General features: G+C 35.8%; 7 protein-coding genes across 8 annotated transcripts; 5 read left to right on the top strand and 2 right to left on the bottom strand.

Annotated features, from left to right (window-relative positions):
• The first annotated feature begins 1079 nt into the window (after nt 1-1079).
• Nucleotides 1080-4349, top strand: LOC114723926 (5' exonuclease Apollo). The gene is made up of 4 exons (XM_028910177.1): nt 1080-1391; nt 1485-1590; nt 1924-2135; nt 2640-4349. The coding sequence occupies exons 1-4, from the start codon at nt 1203-1205 to the stop codon at nt 3765-3767; spliced, it is 1635 nt and encodes a 544-aa protein (XP_028766010.1). The 5' UTR covers nt 1080-1202; the 3' UTR covers nt 3768-4349.
• A 367-nt stretch (nt 4350-4716) lies between these two features.
• On the bottom strand, nt 4717-6106 carry LOC114723989 (NAD(P)H-quinone oxidoreductase subunit O, chloroplastic). 2 transcript variants are annotated; one of them, XM_028910262.1, is made up of 6 exons: nt 5832-6106; nt 5673-5728; nt 5525-5590; nt 5399-5440; nt 5133-5192; nt 4717-5033 (listed from the first exon to the last, which is right to left on the bottom strand). In XM_028910262.1, the coding sequence occupies exons 1-6, from the start codon at nt 6058-6060 to the stop codon at nt 4947-4949; spliced, it is 540 nt and encodes a 179-aa protein (XP_028766095.1). In that variant the 5' UTR covers nt 6061-6106; the 3' UTR covers nt 4717-4946. The 2 variants fall into 2 exon arrangements, with proteins under 2 accessions (XP_028766095.1, XP_028766096.1); XM_028910263.1 differs by having other exon boundaries at nt 4717-4922; nt 5832-6104.
• Nucleotides 6107-7265: 1159 nt separating this feature from the next.
• LOC114723994 (GDP-mannose transporter GONST1) lies at nt 7266-11446 on the top strand. The gene is made up of 8 exons (XM_028910269.1): nt 7266-8008; nt 8101-8240; nt 8704-8833; nt 9483-9581; nt 10083-10237; nt 10474-10590; nt 10752-10849; nt 10944-11446. Exons 1-8 carry the CDS (start codon nt 7790-7792, stop codon nt 11000-11002), a joined length of 1017 nt encoding a protein of 338 aa, XP_028766102.1. The 5' UTR covers nt 7266-7789; the 3' UTR covers nt 11003-11446.
• A 784-nt stretch (nt 11447-12230) lies between these two features.
• Nucleotides 12231-14247, top strand: LOC114723995 (probable gamma-secretase subunit PEN-2). The gene is made up of 2 exons (XM_028910270.1): nt 12231-12675; nt 13868-14247. Exons 1-2 carry the CDS (start codon nt 12423-12425, stop codon nt 14026-14028), a joined length of 414 nt encoding a protein of 137 aa, XP_028766103.1. The 5' UTR covers nt 12231-12422; the 3' UTR covers nt 14029-14247.
• Nucleotides 14248-17138: 2891 nt separating this feature from the next.
• Nucleotides 17139-18267, top strand: LOC114723945 (transcription factor MYB117-like). The gene is made up of 2 exons (XM_028910195.1): nt 17139-17283; nt 17537-18267. The coding sequence occupies exons 1-2, from the start codon at nt 17139-17141 to the stop codon at nt 18265-18267; spliced, it is 876 nt and encodes a 291-aa protein (XP_028766028.1).
• A 2499-nt stretch (nt 18268-20766) lies between these two features.
• Nucleotides 20767-24756, top strand: LOC114723924 (uncharacterized). The gene is made up of 6 exons (XM_028910174.1): nt 20767-20912; nt 21203-21499; nt 21794-22445; nt 22541-22740; nt 22828-23072; nt 23275-24756. Exons 2-6 carry the CDS (start codon nt 21231-21233, stop codon nt 24066-24068), a joined length of 2160 nt encoding a protein of 719 aa, XP_028766007.1. The 5' UTR covers nt 20767-20912; nt 21203-21230; the 3' UTR covers nt 24069-24756.
• Nucleotides 24757-26380: 1624 nt separating this feature from the next.
• Nucleotides 26381-27363, bottom strand: LOC114723961 (germin-like protein subfamily 3 member 4). Its single transcript, XM_028910223.1, has one exon. It carries the CDS (start codon nt 27325-27327, stop codon nt 26629-26631), a length of 699 nt encoding a protein of 232 aa, XP_028766056.1. The 5' UTR covers nt 27328-27363; the 3' UTR covers nt 26381-26628.
• Nucleotides 27364-27524: the final 161 nt, after the last annotated feature.

The following is a 27524-nucleotide window of genomic DNA, read 5'->3' on the forward strand; positions in this document are numbered from 1 at the left end:
AAATTAATTATTTTACTATTATCAAACTTATCTTTTTTAAATTGAAGGGAGTATGTTACAATTCATTTTTCTTTTGTTTAAGGAATATTAACAGTTTTGACCTGAATTATTATATAAATCTTATTTTATTTGTTAAAATTTCCAAGAGATTCTAGGATTATTTATTATGTGTGAAATCGACATAATACAGCTTAAAATGAACTAAAGTATTTTTATTCTGTCGGCAAAAACGAGGATATTTCTATTATAATATATTGATATTAAAAAGGTTTATTACCATAGTTCATAAAAAAGCTAGGGTCGTTACCCAAAAATTCAAGAGTAATTTTGAAATGAAGAAAATGTGGATTAATGGTGCAAGGCGAGCGGCTAGGGGTTGGATTAATGGTAATCATTGCTGCGGGAAGTGAGAACTCTTGTTTTCTGACATATAATGAAGGTCATTTGAAAATTAAATAAATAATTGAGGATTACTTGGTTAATGTAAAACAAAATATGGTTGGGGACCGCTAGAAAAATAAATTCCGAAAATTTGATATCTAATCAGCTCAAATTTTTTTAGGAATTTGGCGATTCAAACAGTAAATAGGTCAAGATTTTAGGTCGGATGAATAGCCAGGATTTATCATTTATAAAAAAAATTATTATTAAAATGTAAAATTATGAATATAAATAAATCTAAATTGTGCATAGTTGATCAAAATATTCTAGAACCATAATTAAGAAAAAAATAAAAAACTATTTTATATGATATTAAATTCTGACCATTCAAAATTTGATTCCAAAGTTGAGAAAAATAAAAGTGGAGATGAAATGAAGTAGAAAAAAAATGAAGAGAGTCTTAGAATGAATAATTTCCTTTCATTGTTGATGGTCCTATTGTGCGATTTTCTCAATTCAAAAGGCAAAACTGCAAAAGAAGGGGGGGGGGCAAAGAGTGAAGATTTCAGGGGTATTTGAGTAATTTGAGTTACTGTATTATTCTCTTCCCACCGCCCGCCCCTCCCTCTTTCCAATTACGAATTTCGTTGATTCGCGCTTTGGCTCCAGAGTTGTGCCTCAGTTCCGTCGTCGCCTATGGTCGGTTTGAAAGAGCCTGGGTCTGAGATGAGATTTTTTGAATAAAAGATTGTCTCGTTCGGTGTTCCTGGGGTTCGTTCATCTTTCTCTTGTACCTAAGTGAATTAAGAGAAAGAGGAAAAATGCCGATAGAAATGCCCAAAGGATTGCCTTTCTCAGTGGACACATGGACTTCAGCTTCCATGAGAAAGAGGCACCATTTCCTCACACATGCCCACAAAGACCACTCTTCTGGCATTTCTTCCCTTTCCTCATTCCCAATTTATTGTACTTATTTTACCAAAACCCTCGTTCGTCAACATTACACCCAGGTTATTATTTGTTATATTTTTTTCACCTATTCATATGCTTAGTGGTTTCTCGAGGCGTCTATGTTTGAATTTAATTTTCCGCTGTTTTCGCAGCTTGAAGATTCCTTGTTTGTTGGTATTGAGGTGGGCCAATCCATTGTTATTGATGATCCTGACGGGGCCTTCACTGTTACTGCTTTTGATGCGAATCACTGCCCAGGTAGTATTAGTATTATCGGGTCATATGTTAGTGAGCTCTGTTGTTCTCTGTAATCACTTGACTTATTTCTTCGTCTTCTTGTTTGGTAAAAATGAGTTGCTTTTATGTCTCCAAATTAGTTAATTTGACCAGTGCGAATTGCACGGTATCCTTAGGATTTGATATTATTGGTCATTTATATTTCAACTATATGGGTGACTCGTGATTTAATTTTTGTATGAAAGGAGTTTGATTTGAGTAGAGGTTACTTGTTGAATAAGAATACGCCAATATTTGGGCGGGGATTAATTATCTTATTATCCTTTATTTGGTGTGAATTTCATCGATATTCAGGAGCCGTAATGTTCTTATTTGAAGGAAATTTTGGTAATATTTTACACACCGGGGATTGCAGACTTAGCCCTGAGTGCCTACAGAATTTACCTGAGAAGTATATTGGGAAGAAGGGAAAAGAACCACGGTGTCAACTTGATTGTGTCTTTTTAGACTGTACTTTTGGAAGTTTCTTTCAGGAGATGCCTAGCAAGCATTCTGCAGTTCAAGAGGTACATATTGATTTTTGATGCAATAGAAAATAGTTTATTTCTGCCTTTTGTACGAAATAGTTATATGGTATGACAAGTATCCTTGGGAGCCCCAACCTTGCATATTCTTTGTCGAGCTCAAAAAAGAATTTTAATGGGATCGCGTTTTAAAATAATAATTGAATGACTTGATTCAAAATGTGGAATGCTTCAGGTGTCGTTCGTGCATGTAGGGGATAATTTTTACATAGAAGTTTATTCCAGCAGAATGACTGATTGATTTTCCCCAAATTCCATCAAATCTCTGCTTGATGTTAACAGCTTCAGTCTGCGGGCTTCCCTTACACACACACGTGATTTACATATGCTAAAATTTAGAAAAGTAATAATAATTGGGTTTATAAATTCTTTATTCTATGTTTAGTTTCATTTTACATGGGACAACTCGGCAATTCCAATTTATATTTGGGTGTATGTTTAGTGATGATTTCATCTCTTAGTTTAACTGATGTCAGTGTGAAGCAGGTTATTAATTGTATTTGGAAGCATCACAATGCATTGACTGTGTATCTAAGCTGTGATCTCCTCGGTCAGGAAGAAATCCTTGTTAATGTGTCTAAAACATTTGGGGCCAAGATATATGTTGATAAATCCAAAAACCCAGAATGTTTCCAGAATCTGACTCTTGCGGCACCTGAAATCCTTTCTGAAGACCCATCTTCTCGGTTCCATATATTTGATGGCTCTCCGGGGCTATATGAAAGAGCATATGTAAAGCTTGCGGAGGCCAGGCATAACCACCAGTCGGAGCCTCTCATTATACGCCCTTCTGCACAGTGGTATGCTTGTGAAGACAGGTTTTCTGAACTTGAGAACACCAAGAAAAAGAGAACACATGGAGCAGTTAAGGATCAGTTTGGCGTTTGGCATGTCTGTTACTCAATGCACTCATCTAAAGAAGAATTAGAATGGGCACTTCAACTTCTTTCACCTAGGTGGGTTGTTTCAACAACCCCCAGCTGCAGGGCCATGGAGCTGGATTATGTTAAGCGGCATTGTTTCAAATCAAACATAGCTCTGAATAAATCTCTCTGTAAGCTTCTGGATATGACTGTGGAAACAAGTTTAGATGCTGGTACATTGGTTAAATCTTTAAACAGCAAACATGTGCTTGAAATGACCCCTCAGCCATGTGCTCAAACTCAGCCACCTGGTAAACAGAGTAATGAGACTAGGGCACTTATAGAAGTGTCTCCTCCAGGAAAGTTGCCTGTTACATTATTTGGCAGAGCGAGACTTGGTTTTCAAGATGTTAATTTTTCTCATGGAGGGTGTAATAGTGTGCCCACAAGTGGCCTTTCGCAAACTGTTTCAAGCAATACAGGACAAGAATCGTTTTACCAAGAGAAGGACGATGAAGTAAAATTGGACAAGTTACAAGAAAGCACAAACGATTTATATAAAGTAAAGTATCAGCAGTCACAGGATCAGGAGACAAGAGTTCGCAAGAGTACCACTTATTTAAACATTGGATCTTCAGGCTTTAGTGAAGGTGTTAGAAAGTTGTATAGGTTAATGAACGTTCCTGTGCCTGAACCCCTTCCCTCGTTAGTGGGACTTCTGAATCGCAATAAACGTCTCAAGAGGGGCTAAATCATTTGTATTGCATGTTCGGAGGTATATTCTTTATAGATTGCGAGAAAGCTTATCTGGTTCTTTGTCAAACTAGCGTCTCCATTGCTGGAATACTTTAGAAGAATAAGCAGAAGACGGAGGGAATCGTATGCAGAAGCATTATATGGGTGTCGCCAGTCTGTTGACTGTAGTAAAGAAGTTCCTATTAAACAAGTTATTTGCAATGCATCGCGTTTGCTTCGTTTGTTGGGAATTTGGGTGCAGAGGCGCTGATGAATCATACAAGCCTTTATACCAAAAACAGCAAGCATTTATGGCCATCGAAAGGGTGCTTAATAGTTACATGGCTGTGACATGCACAATAAGTTCAGGCAAAAATAAAAAGGATGTGCTATCAATATTTTTTCTGAGAAAAAAAAGTTACGTGTAACAAGCCACGCCCCGCCTTTTATAACCTTATCACCTGTCAGGAGAATTCTTTTTTGTCATTTATACTGGCAAATCTTTTTTTTTAATGCTTGTTTTGCCATACTTGTAAATGCTTATGAAGATGAATATTATTTGCATGTAGTTCATTATTTATTCATTCATTCTAAATTATTTTCTTATGACTCCACTTACTGTGAATGAGTTTTGATCCTTACCAAAAACTTGTTAAATCACAGTCCGGTTATTACCAAAAACTTTTGTTGGGGGGTGATTGTGATTGTCTCAAACAGTTTATTTCTCTAGTTCTATTTATAGAACAGAGAGAGAGTTTTTTTTTGTCTTATTTATAGGGTACTAAAAGAAATTTTTTATATGGATATGCAATCTTATTCTTTATTTATTACTGTGTTAATCTTATTTACGTAAGGTATAATGTATATTAAATAGAGATAAAGTTAAAAAGTTGTTAAATTTTAAATGAGAGTTAATAAAGTTAAATTTTTTTTTAATTTGTGTAAAACATATTAGAAGTAATTTATAAATAGAATCAAAGGAGTACTTTCTATTTGAAATGACTAGATAATTCTTCCTTGAAGATGATGTATGAAGTAGCAATGATGTCCTAAACCAAGCATTTACAGACTTTCCATCTTGCAACATCACAAAAATGCGAAGTCTTCGCTTTTCAAGATAACTCTGTTCCCCAAGCAGAGGTCATAATCTATCATAGATGAGCCTGTCTGACTGCAAGGAAAACAGAGAATCAGATCACCTCAGTAATGCATTCGCGTAGAAAGATAGCCTATTCCCCAAGACTTTTAGTGCTATTAGAATTGAGGTTGGGAGTTGAGTCATCTGTTGTTGAGCAGGTGATTTTAAGAATCATGTCTAGCTACAGAACAAGCAAAACAAAACCTTAAATGTTGACCATTGGAAGGAAGATGTGAAACGTACCTTGATAAGCATGTCTGTAGGAAGCCAGGCTGGAGCGGTGGGGATTCCAACCCATGCGATCTATCAATGAAGCAAGAGTTTTATCAGAAGAGATCTCAGAACCTCACATATAATTGGAACAGAGTACTTAATTTGGCATGCCATTAGTTTCTTAAGCCTGACTTTGCTCGACCCACAGAGAAACATTATTCACTGGAACTATAAAGAAGCGGCAAATTCAACTGTGGACTCAAAATAACATCTGAAGTCAGATCCAAGCCACTTACAAGTGCATATTCTCCTGTTTCAAATATACGAATGTCCAAGACCTACATGGCACAAGAGAATTGTATTATGTGTTTGATACGAATTGCGTCCATACTCGTCAGGTTTCAACACAGTTTGATATTTACCTCGCCCCGGTCTTCGTAAATGTAGTCTAATCCTTTGTAGTAAGGTGGGTGCCCAACAGATAGATACTGAAAAACTCATCCATGTCAAGGGACACAACTATAAGAGTTCTAATCTATATAAGAGAGGAAAAATGGTTCTCCTTCTTACATTGATGCTATTGAGATACTTCTCCTTGTCCACCCTCACAATCTGACCTTTCTTCACTGCCCACAAACACAGAATGATTCAGTGGAACATCCTGGACCGTTTAATACTCAAATTTAAATGGAAAGCAAAAAGAAACTTGATTTGTTGTTGGGCGCTCACTGGAATAGACAGGCTTTTTGGGAGTTTTCGGAGGAGTGGCGGAAGGTTGAGCATTGGAAGATCCTTCAGTTTTGGTCTGAGAAGCATTTGGTTTGTCTGCTGCAGCATCTTGCTGTGCTCGAATAATCGATGGCGATGCGAAATGAAGAGATTTACTTCTTAAGGTGTGTGGGAAATGAAGGCAAGAAGACGAGAAGGAGTTGCGCCAGAGAGTTCCCGTGAAAGCCATGAGGTAGACACAATTCTTGTGTCTTCCAATTCAGAGATAAGAGATTGACAAAGAGATGAGGATAATACTTCATGACAAAAATTTGTTGGTTCAGAGGGAAGTTTCAGCAATCAATTATTGTCTCTTATAAACATGGTAACTTCAATTTTTCCAATTTTTTTAGCATCACAAATCTGACCAGCTAACTAATTAATATATCAAATATATTATATTCTAATTATAAGAGCCAGTTGACTAATTTAAAGAAATTAAAGAAGTAAGTTGAATTAGTTATTTGTCCTAAATAGGTGTTATCTTTCTTAAAATATCCTTACTAATCAAGTGTATTGACTAGAACTCTTATTATTAGAAGGGCTACTTTGGGAAAAAAATATACAAATATGAGAAACAAAGTGGATTGTGGTCTTATATTTAGGACCAAAATAAAAGTCAAATAGGGTCTTATATCAAGGACCGGAGGTAGTAATATATAAAGTTTACATTGAGTTATAATATTTATAAATTATAAATAATATAATTCACAACTCATTTCATGAGCTTTCCAATTTAATTTTATCAAGTATACTTAAAGAAAAAAATTAAGAGTTTTTGACTTTTTGTAGCTACAAATAAAATTTGCATAATATGTAAATGAGAACGAATAGAACTAGCTAATATATATAACTTGATTAATACTACATCTGGTTCTAATTATAAGAGTCAGTTGAGAAAATTAAGGAAAGAAATTAAGTTAGTTATTTGTAATAAGTAGGTGTTGTTTTTCCTAAAATATCCTTACTAATCAAGTATGTTGGCTAAAACTATAATTATTAGAAGGACTATCTTGAAAAAAATTGAGTAAATATGAGAGACAAAATAGATTGAGATCTTATATTTAGAACTAATATAAAAGTCAAACAGGATCTTATATTAAAAATCGAAACTAGTAATATCTTATGTGAACAATATACAAACAAGACCTAATTGGAGAGAAGTAGGAAAACCTGTATAAGGCAAAAAAAAAAAAAAAGGAAAATATTAATGAACTTGTCTTGTCTTGCTAGATGTACATGCCGCTAACATCTCATGGAATTAAATGGCAGGGGCATTACGGGAAATTCGATGTCCCTGGCATGAGCGTGGTCAGAGCTCACAACAACAACTAAAGTGAAATAAATAAACATTATTCAACGCTCTATTATGGACACAAGCCAAGCAACCGCGGATCTTCTTGTCATCGAGGAGGTGAGAACCTGAGAATCAAAAAAGACAACAGAAGGTGGTAGCTCCAACTTCAACGACCAAAGAAGTTGGATTCTCAAACTGTGACGAAATTTCCTTTTGAAACCTTAAGTCCTTTCACTGAACTTTGTTCCGTGCATCCAATCTTTTTATCTCCTTTATTTCATTCTATGAGCTCCTACTTTTGTGGCTTCATCCGCTGAATTTTGTTATTGCCTCTTCGTTTCGTTGATTTTCTGATTTTAGCTATTTCTTCTGGCGATTACTGCTGGGAGCCTCCATGGGTTCTTCTTGACCAAAAACGAAACTTGAGTTAATGAAGATGCGCGATGCTCTTAAGTCTTCATTTCCTATTTCTCAGTTTCTGTCGAGCCTAAAATCCATGGCTTAGACTCTGTAGAATTCTGCAGTGTGTTGCCCTTGACAATCCATTAGATTCCTTCCGAAGCCAGGCCAGATCCTGTTCTTCATAACTTTCCTTCCTTCGTCATACTTATTCTCACGTGAAATGAAGCATAATTCTAATAATGAACTTGACTTGGAAAGTGGTAAGTTGGACAAGAACCAAGAGAGAACTATACCAAGTGGCAGGGTAGTTAAAGTTCACAATCAAGCCTTACTGTCTGGGCTTGCATATTGCTTATCCTCGTGCAGCATGATATTGATTAACAAGTTTGTGCTTTCTAGTTATGATTTCAGTGCTGGGATATCGTTGATGTTTTACCAGGTAATTAACTTTAATAGTTCTCTTTAATTGGTATAATGATTAATGATGTAGATGTTGATGATGCTAGCTTCTGACAATTTCTGTAAATGCAGAATTTCATTTCAGTGATTATTGTTTCTGTGTTGAGCCTTCTGGGCCTAATATCAACAGAGCCCCTAACATGGAGATTGGTGAAGGTCTGGTTGCCAGTTAATGTAATATTTGTTGGAATGCTCATTACAAGCATGTATAGGTATGCAGTTACCTAGTTTTGGGTTTCTACCATTAAATACAAATTACTTTTTATCCTTCCTTCTATTTATTGGCAACTGTTAGATATGGAAGTTGCATATGTACCGCTTCTTGCTGCTGTACCAACGAGTCTTGAAATCTGAATTTTTTGTAAAATGTCTGAAACATTGTTATTGTATGAGAAACCTAGCACAAGATGAAAGGGAGACAATATTTAAATATTCAGAAAAATTTGCTCTTATTTGGGGAGCGGGTAAGCCATAAAGAATGGTAAGCTGCTAATAATTTACTACAAGCACGAAGTGTATTACCCAGACATCTACAATCTGCTCGAGTCTTGGTTTATGGACTCGGATACTGTAAATTAGACGATTATAGCTTACGATAGAGTAATTAGGCACTCTATCATTCCTGTTTGGATAGTTTTGCTGTTTTGCTTAATTTTTTTCTTTAATTGTGTGCAGTTTGAAATTTATTAACGTAGCTATGGTGACTGTTCTGAAGAATGTTACAAATGTCATAACTGCCCTTGGTGAAATGTATTTGTTCAAGAAGCATCATGACAACAGAGTTTGGGCTGCTCTATTTTTAATGGTATGTTCAAGAGCTTGTTAGTTGTCAATTGTCATATGACTCTTGTGATGACTGGATTTTGGTTATTTGATCCCAAGTTTTGTGCAGAACCACAGATTCCACGTGTTATTCTGGTTCAAATTTTAGTTTGTTGCTTGCATCTGCCTACACCTTCCTATTTTTCTTCCATTTATGCTTTGTGTTACACTTGTCAACATATTGTTTCCTTGTAGTGGTGAAACGATGCAGCAAGCATGTGCAATAAATTATGTTTCAGGCACAAAATAAATATGTTCATGCATTGTTCCTTAGCCAGAGAAAACCATCAGTCCTTTCCAACGATATATTATTATTTATTAGCTCCTCCTTTTGGTTTCTCGAGTGGATTTGGTGTTAGAGCTTACGATGGTGGCATGGTAGTGAGTAATATTCAGTATGAAATAGTTGCTGGATTGTCACTGCCTCTGTCTCCCATGTTTGACATATTTTTACAGAGGTGCTACTATGCCTACATGATTGGGTAGATTGTCTTTTGTGATTCTTAAAATATAGCTACATATTTTAGACATTGCTAGACTCAATTGATGTGCAATATTGTATACATGATATTTTATGTAACATTTAGGAGTTTTCAGTTGAAAATCTTAAGAAGTTTCCCTTTTCTGTGCAGATCATTTCAGCAGTAACTGGAGGGATAACTGATCTCACTTTTCATGCAATTGGCTACGCATGGCAGATAGTTAATTGTTTCTTGACTGCATCATATTCTGTGAGTATATAGCGTGCGTGCATGTTTATATATATGTACCCTTTTTTAAGCTTTTAACATATACTGAGTCTCTTTCCTTAGTATATGATTTTTTTTTTTTTTTAATTTCTTATTCCTTTTCTCTGAAATTCCAACTTCTTGTCACAATATGCAGCCATCAATTATTTGTTTATTTCATTCTCTGTTTATAATGCTGTGCTGCATGTGTACTTCTAAACCATTTACTTAGATCCGATAATGACAGGCATCACTTCTACTCCATTTAATCATCCTTAGTGAGAATCGTTTTAAAATGTTTGAAGTTTGACAGGGTAATTGCCTGAAAAGGATTTCTAGACTCAGTTGTTATTTTACTTTTGCACGTTGACATTCTAGACTGGGAAGAATTTAGCTCGGTTTGGTATAGAAGGATAATTTACTTTGTTCTAGAGTGTTAATGTAGATGGATGCTAACTATTGGCTTTTAATTGATTGTTTGGCTGTTTTATTTTGTTGCTGCAGTTGACTCTGCGCAAGGTCATGGATACTGCAAAGCAAGTTACAAAATCTGGAAATTTGAATGAGTTTTCAATGGTCTTGTTGAACAACACTCTTTCTTTGCCTCTGGGATTGCTTCTGATTTTTGTTTTCAATGAGGTGGATTATCTCATGAGAACGTAAGCCCCACTTTTTGTAAATGAAATATTATGTGCCTTGCTTAACTTTATATTCTGAAAAGGCAGTCATATTCCGTGTTTCTGCTTGTGTAACCCAATTATGTTCCAATATCTCATATATATCGGCAGTCTCCAGAAACGCGTTATTGCCTTAAATTCATTAGGTCATGTTAATGGCTAGAAAATCTATTCACTCCTTATCCATGGCAATTGATGTTGTGAATTTTACTTGACAGACCACTTCTGAGATTGCCTAGCTTTTGGTTAGTGATGACCTTAAGTGGATTTTTGGGGCTTGCGATCAGCTTCACATCCATGTGGTTTCTTCATCAGACAGGAGCTACGACTTACAGGTGTGGTCAAAAGTAGCTTCATTATTACTATTTAACGGAATTTAACCCAGGAATAATGTTGGTACTTTCTTTCTGTAATTATATCTAGTTTCCAGTGCCAAGCCATATTATAGAAGAAATGCGAGTGTTTTATTATCTAATCACTAGTCTATGATCTGCAGCCTGGTTGGTTCGCTAAATAAGATCCCTCTGTCAATTGTTGGCATCCTTCTCTTCAAAGTTCCCACTAGCTTGGAGAACTCTGCTAGCATCTTCTTCGGTTGGTTCTCTACATCAACTGACCTGAAATTGCTATTGTCTCTGCATGGAGGACATTTAACTCAATTTGAATCACATTTTACTGCAACTTGTAGGTCTTCTGGCAGGAGTTATTTTTGCAAGAGCCAAAATGAGGGAGAAATCTCAACCATGAAAAACCCTAAATTGCATAATGATAACGTTTGCACCAGAGAGAACCCTTGTTCATTTATGGGAAATTATATTTCTGAATGAAGTGGAGGTTGAAATCATGCCTCTGAGATACCATCAAGATATACTATCAGCTAAATTGATGGCCCTCTCTGTACATGCAATCACTTAAATGGGGTTGTTTAATGTACCCTTGTGCATACAGGTACGGGACTGTGGTTTAACTTTTCTTTTTCACTGTGTGAAAAAAATGGAGTGTGCAAGTTTCTGGTCCACGTTTTTGTGGATCTTCTGGGGGGATTGCAATGAATGACTCGCGTTGGGAGGAAAAAAAATTGCCACAGCTTTTTCTCGGTCTGTTTCTGTATAATGTACCTACTCGTATCCATGTATCATCAAGATTGGTTTAATACGAATACGAACACACTCTTAGTGGGGAAAGTGAAAATTTGAATCTTGTGTTTAGGGTTAGACCCCGATTCATGAGCTATTTTTTCCCCATGGCGTTTGATGAGAGCGAGTTGACTACGGTTTATTGATTGATCTGTTTAACTTCCAACGAAACCGAGGAATAGAATCCCTTCCTCAGAATATCAAACAGCTTGCCAGTGCCGAAAAGCATTTTTTTTTTAATCCTACTTAAATCTTTATATTAGGCAAAATAAGAATTTAAGATTTTCGATATAATAATATTTGTTGTCATTGTAATTGTTGTTTATTCATTATAATAATAAGCGGTCAAACAATACTTGAAACAGAAAATAAACAAATCAATACATCAATTCAGTTTAAAATATAAATAATCTGACAAGTTGTAGATTTACAAACGATAAAATTTGTTTGATAAGAAACATCTGATAGATTTATATACAGAAAGTAGTAGTTTACAAAATTATTTTTCACAGGTAAAAATTTTGTATGAGAGACTTTTCATAATTTTTTTAAGAATTAATGTCATTTTTGTCTCTTAAATTTGTTTTCATTTCAATTTTAGTCCCTTAAATTTTAAATAATAAGTTTTAATCCATCTAGGAATAAAATAATCCATATTTTTATTAAATTATAAAGATCAATATTTTAAATAAAAAATTTGAGAAGAATTAAAATTAAAATGAAAACAAATTCGAGTAATAAAAAATTATATTAATTATATTTTTAATTTTTAATAAATAAATTTAGTTCAAAATGGAAGTTGTCGTCGATAAAATTAAAAAGATCAACTCCCAGAATGCTTGCTTAATTTTTACAGTTTGTCTCTTGTTCACAGGGTCGACCGGTCGAACGACCGTGCAGTTTGATAGCTCGTTCCAATTTGCCATTTCGTGTTCCGTAGGACGGTAGAAGCGAAGATCTTCGTCGCTCTCAGGCGTTGAGTGTCTGAGTCTGAGACTCAGAGAGCCCCTTTGTGAATTGTGATCTCGATAATGGAGGCATCACAAAGCGACAATCCCAATTTTAATCCAAACCCTACTCCGGTCGGGAATTCACTATCGTCTTCAGTTCCTCTCTGGCCGACTATCGATGGCCCACTTGGCCTATCCGAGGATGACGCACTCAGTTACGCCCGCAAATTTTACAAGTTCGGTTTCGCACTGCTTCCTTTGCTTTGGGCCGTCAATTGCTTTTACTTCTGGCCTGTTCTCCGCGACGCTCACTCCTTCCCTCGCATTCGCCGCTGTATGTTCCTTGTTCTCTTTCTGGTCTTTTGTTATATACTTGGTAATTCTTTTTCTGATTTTGTTACAAGTTTGGTGATTTTGCTTTGTTGTTCTCGCTCCTGGCTTCTTCGGGTTTGTTTTTTCTTTCGGTCCGTCATTTCACTGTTGATTTTTCAAGGTTCAGTTGTGAGGATTTTGCTTCTGAGTTCTGACAAGTTAGATTTCAGCCATTTTCTTTATGAGTTAACCTTTCCAATGTTTTTTAGGCGTCATTGGAGTGAAGAGCTGGCTATTTGACTTGTGAACTTTTGGAGAAAATGAAAGAGGAGGAAAAGAAAATGAAAGAGATTAAAGTTGAAATGGAGTCTAGATATGATGCATATATTAATTCGTCCCTGATTGTCATTTGGATCACTTTTGTTCCCTTGCTCTTTTCTTTCTTCAGCAGAGGTCGTGTTCTGTGCTAAATTTCTGATGAGTAACGAGTATCAGTGTCCAGTTTCATTCTAGCAGTAAAAAGTGACATCTTCTTCACCCTTTTACTAGTCTTGAAGTAATTATGTTAGATAGAAAAACTGTCTCTCCCATCTACTGTGTAATTGTATCTTTGGTCTGCTTTAGCCTTTAGGAGAAATGGCTTGTTTACAAAAGCTTGGTAGTTGAAATTATCCGTTTATACAAATGCATGGGTTTTTGCACATTTGAGCTCCCGAAAATTGCTTGCTTGTTGGTGTCTTGTCATTAATAAGGAAAATAAGATTTCCATTTTGGTGTTAATAAACTGGTAATGAAGGGGGAAATGAAATTTTAATAAAAGAATATGTGCTGCAGCTAAATTACTTTTAATTACTTTAAACATTCTTTCTTAAAACCAAAGTTTGATGCAAAGTGAAATCAAGCAATATTGTAAAAGCTTGAGATGCTCTACTATACGTGTTATTGTTTGAGCCTTATGAACAAATTTCTCTTTAATAAAATATGTCTGTGAAGCATGGAAGATTCTCTGGCATGGAGCTACTTATTCAATTCTTATTATGGGGGAGGAGCATGGGCACTAATTTGTCTCAATCACATTTGTTGACAAATGTGCATTTACTAGTAGTTTTAGCTTTCAGTGAGAAGATTGAGTTGTTTTTGTGAATCTCTTTCATATTTTTGGAGCCCCTTTCTTGTACTCAGTTGATCTAATTTCTTGGACATTTTTTGCGCAGATGTTGTTGCATCAGCAGTTGGGTTTTCTGTATTTGCTGCCCTTCTCTGTTCATGGGCTCTAACATTTGCCATTGGAGGAGAACGCCTCTTTGGTCCTATTTGGAATGAATTAGTTATGTACAATCTTGCTGACAGATTAGGATTGACCGGCTGGAGCTAGTTGTGCGGCTCTCTGATCTTTGAGGAGCCATGTAGAAATAATACGATGGTTTTACTTTACTAGTTTGTTTCCTGGCTCGTAAATCGATACCCATTACTATACATTTGAGGATGCGTTGTAACTTTTTTTTTATTTAAAAAAAGCTAGATTGGAAATGAAATAGAACAAGGAGTATGCATGCTGTAATGGATTGATCGTAATTTAATTCTTTTTAATATATATAACATTTTAATTAATATTAATGCGTATAGCATACATGACCATTTATGGTAGATATAAATATCTGATGATATAAAAATAACTAATGTAATTTTCATGTGATTAAAATCGTGACTATTTTTTAAATGTTCACCCAGACAATTTAATAAAAATTGGCTTTGTATGATTACCAGCAACCTTCTCCTTACGTTGGAGTCGGTGGCTTGAGTTGATCATTGGGAAGACAAAAGTGAATTCACTAAGCATTTATTTGTAAGAAAATGATTTATGGTGTGACCTTCTAATCAAGGTATACATAATCCCATCGTTTTGTGTATTAGGCGCAGCTTGCAACATTTACTGACCCCTGTAAATTTTCTAATCTTCCGATTTTGCCAAATATGGGAAGAAGTTATTCTATTACCCCTGGGAAGTTAAAAAGAAAAATGGTAGCTGGGGAGTGGCTCAGACGTCGCTTTCGCAAGGCGGAAGGATCACTTGGCAGGCAAATAGAGAATGGTATGTTGGTTGTCAAAATGTTACTGAACTAACAAAATGGGAAGTACCACAAAAATTAAAGGCCTACCATCCATACTTTGATTTCTCCAAATATGGAATGTTGCCTGCGTCCAATTGCTTAGCATTGAAAAGGCAAGAAAATTTCAACTCCGGTGCAAAGCTATCAGCTAACAGCTAAGTTTAGAATGTCATTTACTGCCTTATTTGTCCTCACTAGTAGCTACCATCTCATCTCTCTCTCAAACGGTAGATATAGATTCTTTCACATTGTCCAATTCCAACGCCTTGTAATGCAGCTAATTTCCGTTTGACACATAACCATCCCGCCTGGGTTCCCATGATTCCCTCAAAAACGAAATACACCCGTGCACTATGTAATACTGGTATAGCATATAATGATATGCATAATCATGGCATAGGCTAGCAAATGCTATAACTAAACAACCTTGACTAACAACATTGTAAATACTATAAATGCTAGTCGCGAGGTGAGATCTTAAGGTTTGTTACAGCGGTTAACGGAAGTAAGAATAACGACATATCAGAGAATAACAAAATAAGGAAAAGTGGGGAAAAGCTTGGAGTATTTTTCTTAATCGCCGGAGTGGAAACTGCTAATTTTGCCCTGACTAAAGGCTCCATCATTCACTTACTCGTTTCTTTTCCCGGTTAATTTATGATCAAATCTAACTTGCACAATTTTACTAGTGAGTAGTGACAGTGATTTCACAATGTACCTGTCAAATTTAATCTCCATCAAGGTTTAACTGCTTCCATCTGGCCAAAAAAAAGTTTAACTGCAGCCCCATAAACTCTTGGGTTTATTAATTGCAGATGTGGTTCAATTTGAAGCATTTGAAGCTTTTGTTTTATTGGGATTGGGAACTCATGAAGTTGGCCTCCATAAAGTCTTGCGGATTACAGCTGCAAAAGAAGGTCATTCTAGCTCCAAAAGATGAAAGGATCTTCATCCGATTTAGAGTCTGAAAAGAAAGCATTAATCACCCAATTGAACGCAAAACAGTGTTTAGTTTACTAGTTGTAGAGCTTGTGGCGGTGGTCATTTCCTTAATGGGAAAAAAATGGCTTGTGCACTAAGCCTTTTGATATTGTGGGGCATAGAATCTGAATCAGTTGCGAAATTGAGAATACATTTTTTTTTTAATGTCTAGAATCTCTTTAACACCTACACGGATAAGAATTTGCCACAAAAGAAGCATAATATACATACAAACACATGCATAATCTTTTGTGTGTGTACACGCGCATGGGTGCAAAACACAACTAGTCTTTAATCTTTTAGCGTTAAAAATCACTTCTTCTTCTTCTTCTTCTTCTTTTTGGAAATATCTGGACATCATTCATGCGTTTGTTCCTTTCTTCATCTCCCCATCCTTCAAATTCATGAACTGAAAGAATGAACAAGAAAAAATGGTATTATAAAAGAAGTCAAACAATAATCTTTTAAAGACTAGACTAAATGTCATAAGAACTATCATGCATTATTAATGAATATTTAATTATGCTTATGTATATAAAAGAAACCCTCATATTAATGACATTTTTATCTATTAAAATTTGAAAGTTCCATGCTTACATTTTATTCCTTTGTCATAATCTCATTTCACTGGTTCTCTATTCAAACCCAACAGATTTTGATCATACCGTAAACATGAATTGAAGAATTAAAGAAATCAATTAATATTGGATACAGTAACAGCTTAGGGTGAGAACTTAAGAAACAAACTTTCACGGCACTTGCTTTAAAACAAGTGGGATTAAATAATGGAATATCATGGCAATATAAATTGACTTTGCTGGTTTAAATTTAGGATTTCTTGTTATGAACATGTCTAAGATGGTCCATGAAGTATGTAAGACCCACACCACACCAAATCATGGAAGCTTATAGGAAAATGCTTGTTGTTTTCTTCCCAAGTCTGCCTAGAGTACAGTTGTACACCTTTAAGTGCTCAAAGAATTTTCCATTTACATACCCTCAAGTTGGTTTTGGACAACCACTCACTCTTTAACAGACATTAATGAACTTCCATATATGTAGCCCCTAATAAACTGCATGAAACAAAATACTTCCAAACTTGAAGAATCACAGAGTAAGGAGGATGTTTGAAAGTGGGATTTTCCCGTCAGATACAATAAGCACATGTCCTTTTTCGGATCTTTTAGAGGTGATGAATTTGAGGGAAATTGGCTAATTCTTATACTTACTTTCCATATCTTGTAGGCACAGCTAAAGGGATTTTTCTATCTATATAACTCAACACCAAACCTATTATTCTAGGCCCTTCTCCTTTCTCTTTCTATTCATCTTTCTTCTTCTTCTGGTTTTACCTCTTGTATCTTTCATCTAGCCTTGTTTTGTTCCGGGAAGAATGTCCAGAAGCAGTAGCAGTGAGAGTAAGAGTTGTAACAGAGGCCATTGGAGACCAGCTGAAGATGAGAGACTGAAACAGCTTGTGGGGCAGTACGGTCCTCAGAACTGGAATTTCATTGCGGAACATCTTGATGGGAGATCAGGTAAATGAATGACATTATTTATAACTTTCTTTTAAAGATTATAATAGAACTATTCATAACCTTCCCAAAAGTTTCGATCATCAAGGCTATTTTCTTTCAAGGTTAAAGAGAGGAGAATCATTCTCCAACTCCATCGCCTTTTTCTGTTAAACTTTCAACATTTTTAACTTTATTTTCTTTCTTTTTTTCTCCTCCAGAAGAACTCTCAACTAATAAGAAATTGGCATTTGAATTTGGGATCATTATTTCATAGGGAAAAGTTGCAGGTTGAGGTGGTACAACCAACTAGACCCAAACATAGTAAAAAGGCCATTCACAGAGCAGGAGGAGGAAATACTGCTAGCTCTTCACAAGGTAAAAGGAAACAAATGGGCTGCAATTTCAAGGTTCTTGCCCGGAAGAACTGATAATGCTGTCAAGAATCACTTCCATGTCCTTATGGCAAGGAGAAAGAGAGAACGTTACACGCTCTTTGGCGACCGAAGCGGCAATTACACTAGTATTAATCATAATCATATTCCTATAATTGACTCAACCTCGCATAGGCCTACCTCAGGGATTAATAACTTCACCTTCCAAAACAGCAGAAACCTGGGCATCTTCGATATCACTTCCTCACATTCATTAGGACTGAATCCTTGGAATGCTCGAAGTGATTCCTCGACCATCTCGTCAGAGTTACTGAGTTTTGAAGCTCCTGATGCTTCTAAGCCTCACACCGATCACTTTAATGCCTCAAGTTCAGCTGCTTCTTGTTCGCTTGGCAGTTACAGTAGTTTTACTGCCCCAGGAATTCCCAGTATTGGAAGGGTCGTTCCTCTTCCTCAGAGGTTCTCAAAGTCCTATTTTGCCCAAAGAACTGAGGATTATTCCATCAAAGGCATGCCAGACAAGACAACTCTGGAAGAACAAGTTGAAAAGCTTAAAGGTGTTTCCTTTATAGACTTTCTTGGTGTGGGAAGTTGTTCTGCCAGCGACAGTTGACCATGATGACGCGCTTCCATATACATAGTTATTTGCTACATCTGTTTCGAGAGGGAATTGCAGTATAGTACATGAGTCTCTAGTTTTCTGTTGTCTTTTCTAGGTTTAATCAGTGAATAATCGTAATGTTTTCGATTTAGCTGTTAATTTTATCTGTCCTAGGTTCTGATTCCATTAATGCTCTTGGAGGGAACAGACTTCCGTTTCTTGTTCGACTTTGCATTAGGTTCCTTGTTTGTCATCATTACATGCATGTCTCAGAGAGTAAATCAATCAGAGTATATGCTAAAATCTGCATTTTTAATGTTTCTATTATACCATAAAGGACGATCATTTGTATGCGTGGAAGGAACTCATACAAATGGACGTCTTATTTTAATGCATAGCTTACACGGCGTCACGTGAAAAGAAAAATATTGGATACATTAGATAAGGAAACTGAAGGAACAAAATTTGCATTGTCATTGTATAATTATACATGCTAAAGTATACATTCTGTACTTTATTTTTATACAATATTTTATTTTAGTCCTCTAACCTTAAAAAAATATATTTTTATTTTTTTTGTTCCTAAAATTATGAGTTTTAAATTATGATTTTTTGTAACAATCATATAGTTATTTTAAAATTTAAACTTGATATGTTAATATTCGAAAATATTTTATCAACACTTAAGATATTAATATTATCGGTTTTGCTAATGATTTTAAGATTAAACAACTAAACATATATTTTTTAAAGTTAAAAGACTAAATTAAAATTTTTTAAAGTTAAATGACTAAAGTATATATTGAAATAGCTTTTTCAATGTTTTTTTTCATCCACAAAATTTGAAAGCACATACAATATAATAAAAAATTCATTACATAATACACATATTTCTTTTAAAAAAATAAAATATCGGTGCATTATTATTTTCATTGACATAGCTTATTGCACTTAATATGAGCTTTTATGGAAGAGCAAGTACAACATATTTTAGTTTATCTTAATTATAATATATTTTAAGTTACTGAAAAGAATTGTTCCGTATTACTACTTTTTCGATCATGAACGTAAAACCTATTTTGTATTATAATTAAAATAGATTTTATATTTAGGATCAGAGATACCATAATATCATTTAAATTGGATATATTTCCTTTTTATATGTAATACATGGAACATGAAAAACAAAACACATCATTTGCAATCGACAATGTAGGTTTTATTATATTGATATATTGGAATTGACTCAAGTAAAAACTGAAGTGTTTCTTTTTAAAATGTTTAAGAAAAGATCATACTTGCACGGATTTCTAAATGCACGATTATTATATATATTATTTTTTTGTTACCAACCAATTGTGTTTATAAATATATAAAAATTCATCTTAATTTTCTCCCTTCATAGATCATAATATGTGCCACTATTCTTGGAGCCGGACCGAACGGTTGAACTGCTTGGATCCTTGGACGGTTGGATCGGTTGGATCCTCGGCCGAAAAGAACAACAGCTTTGTCTCAGATTGTTAAACCATTTAAAGGATTAGATTGCAATGGGCGGCCAAGAACCAGTTATTGAGCTGGGAGAGGGGATCAAGTCGCGAATCGAAACAGATCTTAGAAAATCGGATGAGTCTCATATAGAATGTATATGTGTTGCTGCTAACTATTTTCCACTCCCACGTATCCAGTGAAGCCCACTGAAACAATCCAATATATTTATAGATTGACAGTATGATTTGAACCGGCAAAATCGAGTTATGGGTCAAATGTTTACTAATTAAACTAATCTTTGCTGACGTTAACATTGTCCGTTGGACTGGAGATGTTAATTTTGATATTGTGTTCTGTTTTACATCCATAAAAATTCTATGAATGTATAATACTACCTCCGGCTCTAATTATAAGAGTCAGTTGACTAATTGGAGGAGATTAGGTGTTGTCTTTTCTAAAATATTTTTGTTAATCAAGTGTATTGACTAGAACTCTTATTATTAGAATGATTACTTTGAAAAAAAAAAATATAAACACGAGAAACAAAATAGATTGGGGTCTTATATTTAGGACCAAAATAAAAATCAAACAGGGTTTTATATTAAGGACCGGAGATAGTATATTAAAAAATAAAATATAATAAATAAAAAGACCAAATATAAAATTTACATATAACTATATTATTTTTTGAGATATATAAATACCAAAATTCGATTTATTATCTCATTGTACCGGCTATTCCCGTGGACATAAGACATTCGACCGTGGCTTTGCGCCAAAAATCTATCATCAACGGTTAGCCGTTTAAACGGCATGGTGATTGGTGTCCTTTGTGCCTAGCTAGAATATAAAATAAATAAAATGTCCAAGGTTCTGCCTTTTGGCTAGGTTCCGTTTCTGGACATTACCCTGCCACGAAATGACTTCCCATTTTATTTCCGCTCCATTATTATTATTATTATTATTATTTTGATAGCATCCGCTCCATTATTTTTTAATACGCCAAATGGCGGATTTTTCTTAAACCTCTGCTTTGAAGTTTCAATATCCTCTAAACCCTTTTCCACTGAGCTGTCTCCAGAGGCTGAGTATTGAACTAACTTGACAAGAACTTCTCGGGTGAGTTTCAGACAGAGTCATCATCACTTCATTTAGCGGGAGAAAGGGTTTGTTTTCTAACTCGACACTGACTTGGTTAGTTTGGCGTGAAGTATTCTGCTTTCCTTAGCTGCTTCAAAAACTGTGCCAAATCGACTATTTAACTCCCTTTGTGAAATGGATTCCTTAGGAATGTTATAGGATATACTACGCTTCATCAAGGTTTCGGCTTTGTATTGAAACTGTATTAATTCTGTGGGGAACACTCAGTTTTTTTCAATTCTGCATCATAGCGTTATAGAACACGACGCCGGTCAACACTTCGTATTGAAACTCTTCGATTATTTTTGTTCTGCAGATGTGGTTATAAAAGTTTGAGGGAGAACATGGTTATAATTGAATCGATTTCCAATATTCCTTTGCAAGACCCACTTAAGGGGGAATTCTGTTCTGCTGACTTGACTTGGACGAAGTTTGGCAACGCCGAGCACCATGATGAAGTTGCCCTTATTCCTTACGAGCGAGTTGATTCTTTTATGACTGGTGAATGCTCAAATGTAGAATGCCCGACGCAGTTTCATCTTGAGAGAGCAAGAAGACGGTCATTGGGCAGCTTGAAGGAGTACAAGGATGATGAGTATCTGGAGTACAGGCTGTAAGTTTCCAGCATGTCTGTTATTCTTTATTCAAATAACATTGAGTTTTTTCCCTTCAGTGATGAGCAGATAGTTTGCCTTTGGAACATATGCTTGATTTCTCAAGGCTTTTCTTGCTTTCTTAGTTTCCAACTTTTTTCTCCCCTTACTCCACTTATTGTTTGGGGTTTGCACCCAACAGCAGAATGGCGACGGAATATTATAAAAATAGTTGATTTGCTGGGAAGTGTCTGTTTTCACGTTCAGGTTTCCAACACTTACGTTATCGAGTTTGAATCTTTCTATGTATGAAGGTACTGGTGCTCCTTTGGTCCAGAAAATTACGGGGAAGGTGGAGGTATATTACCTAGTAGAAGATATCGGCTTAATACCCGCAATCGTGCTGCTAGACCTCAATCAATGCGGGGTTGTACCTGTCACTTTGTTGTCAAACGTCTTTATGCCCGTCCATCACTTGCACTTATCACATACAATGAGAGGCGCCATGTTAACAAGTCAGGTTTTGTCTGTCATGGGCCACTTGACGGCGATGCCATTGGACCAGGTGCCATAAAAGTTCCATATATATGTAATGAGATTCAGCAGCAAACAATGTCCATGATTTATCTGGGCATTCCTGAAGAAAATATCTTGGAGAAACACATTGAAGGAATTCAACGTTATTGTGGTTCTAATGCAAAAGTTAATAACCTTGCCTCTCAGTATGTCCACAAACTAGGTATGATTATCAAAAGGTCCACCCATGAGCTGGACCTTGATGATCAGGCCAGCATTCGCATGTGGATTGAACGGAATAAGAAGTCTGTATTTTTTAACCAGGACACTTCAGAGTCTGACCCTTTTATCTTGGGAATCCAAACAGAATGGCAGTTGCAGCAAATGATCCGGTTTGGTCACCATAGTATTGTTGCAGCTGACTCAACCTTTGGCATTAAAAGACTTAAAGTAATTAGTTTCTGTTCTTGGCCTTTTATTTTCTAAAAGATATAAAAGAGAGCTTTGTGTATTGTACTGAGCTAGCTTGCTTTTCTTAATTGCAGTATCCTTTGTTCACACTACTTGTTTTTGATTCAAGACATCATGCACTGCCTGTTGCATGGGTCATTACACGTAGCTTCACGAAGGCTGACATGTCAAAGTGGCTGAAAGCTTTGATTGCTCGAGCTCGAAGTGTTGAACCTGGCTGGAATGTCAGTGGACTTTTAATTGATGATGCAGCTGCTGATATAGATCTTTTGAGGCAGGACTTACTGCTTGACTAATTAACTTAATTTTAAACTCTTTGTATTATATATAATTGTCTTACTAGGATTTTCTGCTTTAACAGGGATATATTTTGCTGTCCGATCGTATTTTCACTTTGGCGTGTTCGGAGATCATGGCTAAGAAATATTGTCAAGAAATGCAGTAGCATTGAGGTTCAGCGAGAGATTTTCAAACGTCTTGGGACTATAGCATACGGCATATGGGGTGGAGATAATACATCTGTCGCCCTGGAACAACTTGTCATGGATTTTGTTGATCAAACTGCTTTCATGGAATATTTCAAAACCTCTTGGGTGCCCAAGATTGGTTAGTTGATGTTCTTCCTACTCTTTTCAATGCACTGAATCGCTTCAGAAATGCTTATCTGTCTGAACATATTGGCAATGTGGCATGCATACTTGACAACCATAAATCACAAATGAAATGAAATTGTCTTAAAAATTTATGGTCTGGCTCATTAGTTTAGTATTTTGCTCTCCCCTTCCTCTACCTCTTCTGTTTGAAACAGAAATGTGGCTTTCAATGATGAGAACTCTTCCACTAGCGAGTCAAGAAGCTTCTGGTGCCGTAGAAGCTTATCATGTGAGACTGAAAGCCAAACTTTTTGATGATTCGCATCTTGGAGCACTTCAAAGAGTGGATTGGTCGGTGCACAAGTTAACAACTGAACTCCATTCAAGCTACTGGCTTGAGCGATATGCTGATGAAAGTGATTCTTTCCTGAATTTAAAGGGGGAATATATTGCTTCCACATCATGGCATCGAGCACTACAAATTCCTGACTCTGCTGTTACCTTGGATGACAAGGACCTCCTCTATGCGAGAGTTGTGAGTCAGAAAGACAGCACTTCAAGAAATTTGGTGTGGAATCCTGGGTCAGAATTTGCATTTTGTGATTGCTCTTGGTCACTGCAAGGCAACCTTTGCAAGCATGTAATCAAGGTAAACATGATTTGTGAAAATAGTAAGGGCTCTCAGCCATCCTTATCTTTTCTATCATTTAAAGAGGTTTTGATGGATCTGTGGACAAAACCAAAGGATGATTCAGTTGCATTGGATCTGTCAATTGCTTGGACTCACCAGATGCTTGATCAAATCCAAAGACTTGTTAAACTGAATAACTGTAATGATATTGGTGCTGTAGTAAAAAGTATGCCTTTGAAATGGGTTTCAAAGAAAGGTAGAACCTACCAAGGCAAACGATCATCACCTTTGGCTCTTCCTTCTGGTGGCAATATTGCAAAAATTGGTGTTACTCGCAGGAAGAGTCGAAAACGAAAAAGATTGGCACGAATAAGATGACCACTTTGGTTGGACTATATTAAATTTATTCTGGGATAACTCTGGCCGATTAACTGGATTTCATCCTATGAATATTTTGTAACTCTCAAATATCAGGCTTCCTAGCTACTGGACTGTCTTCAAGGCTGTAGGATATACCAGGATGACTTCTTTTTCTCTGATGATTGATATTTGTTGCTTATTCAGCACCTGAGCTCTCTTCCCCCTCAAATTCTGTTCGTTCCCTCTCCCCGCACCCTCTCTATCTCTATCTTTCTCTCCCGTCTCCCTCTATTTTTCATCCAAGACAGTGTGAGTGTAGTTTTGCGTCAATAAGTATACAAGAAGATGATCAATACTCAGAGATACAATGGAGAAAACAAAAGGAAAACTTCTTTATATTTGTGTGGAGCCATCAGACTAGGAAATCCTTTTCAGATGATCGCCGTGGAGCAGCTGTCAGGATTTCTTGTACATTGGAAGGCATTCCTGACCAGCTGATCATCCTTACCATTTCCATACATTTAAGTGCTATTATTTTTCTTTTGATAGTTCATATCTTCCACTTTTCAAATTTGGGGTCTTTTGAAGTACAAAGTTCCCTCAGAAGGAAATAGTGTCATTGATTTATACACGTGGAATATGTATATAGACTAATTTTTTGCCTAGTTGAAATAAATTGAAAGATTCATGCCCTTTTTCTATGTAAGAAAGGTATGACGACTTTGATCATTCAGTTTCTGAATGTGATAACACTGCATGGCTTTCAAAGCATGCCGCTGCCAGAAAAATGGTGATGAATACAGACATTTAGACACAATCTGGTTTGAACATATTTTATTTTATCGCCCTTCCATGCTCACTGAAACTAAGCACGCCTTTTTTTTTTTTTGGGGGGCCATGGACCAAGTCCACCTTTAAAGTTTAACAGTTCTGTATTCGATTATTTGCTTCTTTAATGGCCCGATTTTTAGTTAGTTGTCATATATTTAGTCTGTTACTACAATTATAAATATAAGATCTAGTTAAAATTTTAATTTGATATTAAATACTACCTCTGGTTTTAATTATAAGAGCCAGTTGACTACTTTGTAGAGATTAAGGAAGTAAGTTGAGTTAATTATTTGTCTTAAATAAGTGTTGTTTTTCCTAAAATATCCTTACTAATCAAGTGTATTAACTAGAACTATTATTGTTAGAAAGGCTACTTCGGAAAAAAATGTATAAATATGAGAGACAAAGTGGATTGAGGGTCTTATATTTAGGATCAAAATAAAAGTCAAAAAGGGTCATAAATTAAAGATCGGAAGTAGTATAAGATCTAAATCTATTTTATTTCTCATTTATTTATTTTTTACTTAAGTAGTCATGATGATGATTATGTGTTGAAGGGTTTCTACTCTTTTTCATATGATTAACAAGTATTTTAAGCAAGACAAAATTCATTTATTACAAATAATCGATTTTATTAATTTTTTTATATTTATAAATTAATTATTTAGTTTTATATTAAGAAACTAAAATAGTACTCCTCCGGTCCTAATTATAAGACCCAATTGACTTATTTGAGGAGATTAAGGAAGTAAGTTAAGTTGGTTATTTATAATAAATAAGTGTTGTTATTCCTAAAATATCCTTGCTAATTAAGTATATTGGCTAAAACTATCATTATTAGAAGGATTATCTTGGAAAAAAATGCATAAATATAAGAGAGAAAATGGATTGGGTCTTATAATTAGGACCAAATAAAAAGTCAAATTGGGTCTTATAATAAGGACCGGAGGAGTATCAATTATCGAGAGTTATCATCTGTACCCCCAACATTGAAATGGAGAATTTAGTTTTTTTTAATATAGCTTACGAGCTCTGCAAATGGAGAATTTAGATTTCGCTTCGCTGTGGGTCCACGCCTGATCTTTTTATAAAGTGTTTATTTTCCATTCCAAACAGAGTTTGCCCAGAAGTTACAATTCCCTCTCACGAAAGTTGCTTCGAAATTCTCCTAGAAGTAAAATAGCTGAACGGAAATGCGGGAAACAAACATGCACTTGTTCTCGTGAGCTAAGTTGACCCAGTTTCGAATTTAGTATGAACTTCTTTTCGGAAAATCCAATCAGCTTGTTTTATGAGTGAAAATCTATCTACCGATTTGTGTGAGATTTCTTGAAGCCGTACTGTTGATAACTAAAAAATACTTCTATTTCAGTAGCTTCCACACATGCCCAGAGAGTCATTGATTTTTTTGTATAGATCTCTATGAATAATTGAATATACTGATTTGATTCTTTTGCGAAGCATGCGTCGTGACACGTGACGATAGGCAATTAGGCATCTCGGCACGTGAATTGCCCAGAGGGTTTATTAAAAAGGTGGATTGAATTTCACTCCATTGTTACTTGGCTTCTGTTCCTTCTTCAATTATGCACATGCACGAGGGGCTAAACGGGATTAAAAATTCCAACTTGAGGATACTAGACGAGCTCATGCAATCACCAACACACACATGTAGCATGTTTCAATTAAACAAGAAAAAAGAACTGAGATACAAACGGACTATATAATTTAGGAAGTCGTGAAGTTGCTAAAAACTGAAAATGCTGTCGGATCCCGTCCAAGTAAAATTGTCGAAGTCATGAATATGTGAATCAGAAAGTGGGATCAGCTTCTGTAATGAATCTATGGCTGTGTCTAGAGGTGGGGTATTGACCGATTCCATCCCTGGATTTCGACTGTTGAACACAGACAAGAGTATGGCAGCCCCACGACCACGATTCAGAAAGAAGTGAAACAAACCCCTGGGGAACACAAATACGTCACCTACGTTGAGCATTGTCTGGAAAATTTTGTTGTCTGTGTCAAGAAATCCGGCGACCAATACGCCTTCGACGACAAAGATCATCTCGGTCGCTCTTGGATGCTGATGCGGTCGCACCATCCCATCGACACCAATGTCAGTTCTACCAATTGAGAGGCCAAGAGTGTTCAGACCGGGAAATTCTGGCGCAGAGATGATTTTCATGGAGGAACGAACAATGTTGTCTGTAGAACCGGCCTCGCCGAAATCCATGTTCTTGAAATCATGAGGAGCTATTTCTGCGGGGTTCTTGCAGGAAAGGCCATTGATGAATATGGTCTGCTCTTCAGGTGAAGCTGCTGGGCAAGTGTCCTGCAAATTATCACAGTCTGCGACGCAAACTTTTATGCTTGTTAAGACAACAAAGAAGAACACGAAAAAATGCGGAGCAGCCGAGTTCATCTCAACTCTCCACTTAACTACCATTTTCCTTCTCTTGCTCTAAATGAATGATATACAGTCTTCTTCGGTGAATATATATATATATATATATAATATGAATCATTATTAATATCAGTGTTATATATAAACATTGTATTAGAGTTTGTGTTGGCCAAAAAAAAAAAAAAAGAGTTTGCACGAAATGCAAGTTACAACTGTCTTGGAGTTCACTACTGCCTTTG

This window comes from Neltuma alba, unplaced genomic scaffold (genome assembly GCF_004799145.2).
Source record: "Neltuma alba isolate B1F8T4 unplaced genomic scaffold, ASM479914v2 tig00012163_pilon, whole genome shotgun sequence".
Lineage (NCBI taxonomy): Eukaryota > Viridiplantae > Streptophyta > Magnoliopsida > Fabales > Fabaceae > Neltuma > Neltuma alba.

Bases quoted from the DNA above. Each gene is read 5' to 3' on its own strand.
- LOC114723926 (XM_028910177.1), top strand. From the start codon at position 1,203: ATGCCGATAGAAATGCCCAAAGGATTGCCTTTCTCAGTGGACACATGG. The intron at 1,591-1,923 runs GTAGTATTAGTA...ATCGATATTCAG, and splicing joins TGATGCGAATCACTGCCCAG to GAGCCGTAATGTTCTTATTT. The intron at 2,136-2,639 runs GTACATATTGAT...AGTGTGAAGCAG, and splicing joins AGCATTCTGCAGTTCAAGAG to GTTATTAATTGTATTTGGAA.
- LOC114723989 (XM_028910262.1), bottom strand. From the start codon at position 6,060: ATGGCTTTCACGGGAACTCTCTGGCGCAACTCCTTCTCGTCTTCTTGC. The intron at 5,591-5,672 runs GTAAGAAGGAGA...TGAGTTTTTCAG, and splicing joins AGTATCTCAATAGCATCAAT to TATCTATCTGTTGGGCACCC. The intron at 5,034-5,132 runs GTACGTTTCACA...GCTCAACAACAG, and splicing joins CTACAGACATGCTTATCAAG to ATGACTCAACTCCCAACCTC.
- LOC114723994 (XM_028910269.1), top strand. From the start codon at position 7,790: ATGAAGCATAATTCTAATAATGAACTTGACTTGGAAAGTGGTAAGTTG. The intron at 8,009-8,100 runs GTAATTAACTTT...CTGTAAATGCAG, and splicing joins TATCGTTGATGTTTTACCAG to AATTTCATTTCAGTGATTAT. The intron at 10,591-10,751 runs GTGTGGTCAAAA...TATGATCTGCAG, and splicing joins ACAGGAGCTACGACTTACAG to CCTGGTTGGTTCGCTAAATA.
- LOC114723995 (XM_028910270.1), top strand. From the start codon at position 12,423: ATGGAGGCATCACAAAGCGACAATCCCAATTTTAATCCAAACCCTACT. The intron at 12,676-13,867 runs GTATGTTCCTTG...TTTTTTGCGCAG, and splicing joins CTTCCCTCGCATTCGCCGCT to ATGTTGTTGCATCAGCAGTT.
- LOC114723945 (XM_028910195.1), top strand. From the start codon at position 17,139: ATGTCCAGAAGCAGTAGCAGTGAGAGTAAGAGTTGTAACAGAGGCCAT. The intron at 17,284-17,536 runs GTAAATGAATGA...ATTATTTCATAG, and splicing joins ACATCTTGATGGGAGATCAG to GGAAAAGTTGCAGGTTGAGG.
- LOC114723924 (XM_028910174.1), top strand. From the start codon at position 21,231: ATGGTTATAATTGAATCGATTTCCAATATTCCTTTGCAAGACCCACTT. The intron at 22,446-22,540 runs GTAATTAGTTTC...TCTTAATTGCAG, and splicing joins TTGGCATTAAAAGACTTAAA to TATCCTTTGTTCACACTACT. The intron at 22,741-22,827 runs GCAGGACTTACT...CTGCTTTAACAG, and splicing joins GCTGATATAGATCTTTTGAG to GGATATATTTTGCTGTCCGA.
- LOC114723961 (XM_028910223.1), bottom strand. From the start codon at position 27,327: ATGGTAGTTAAGTGGAGAGTTGAGATGAACTCGGCTGCTCCGCATTTT.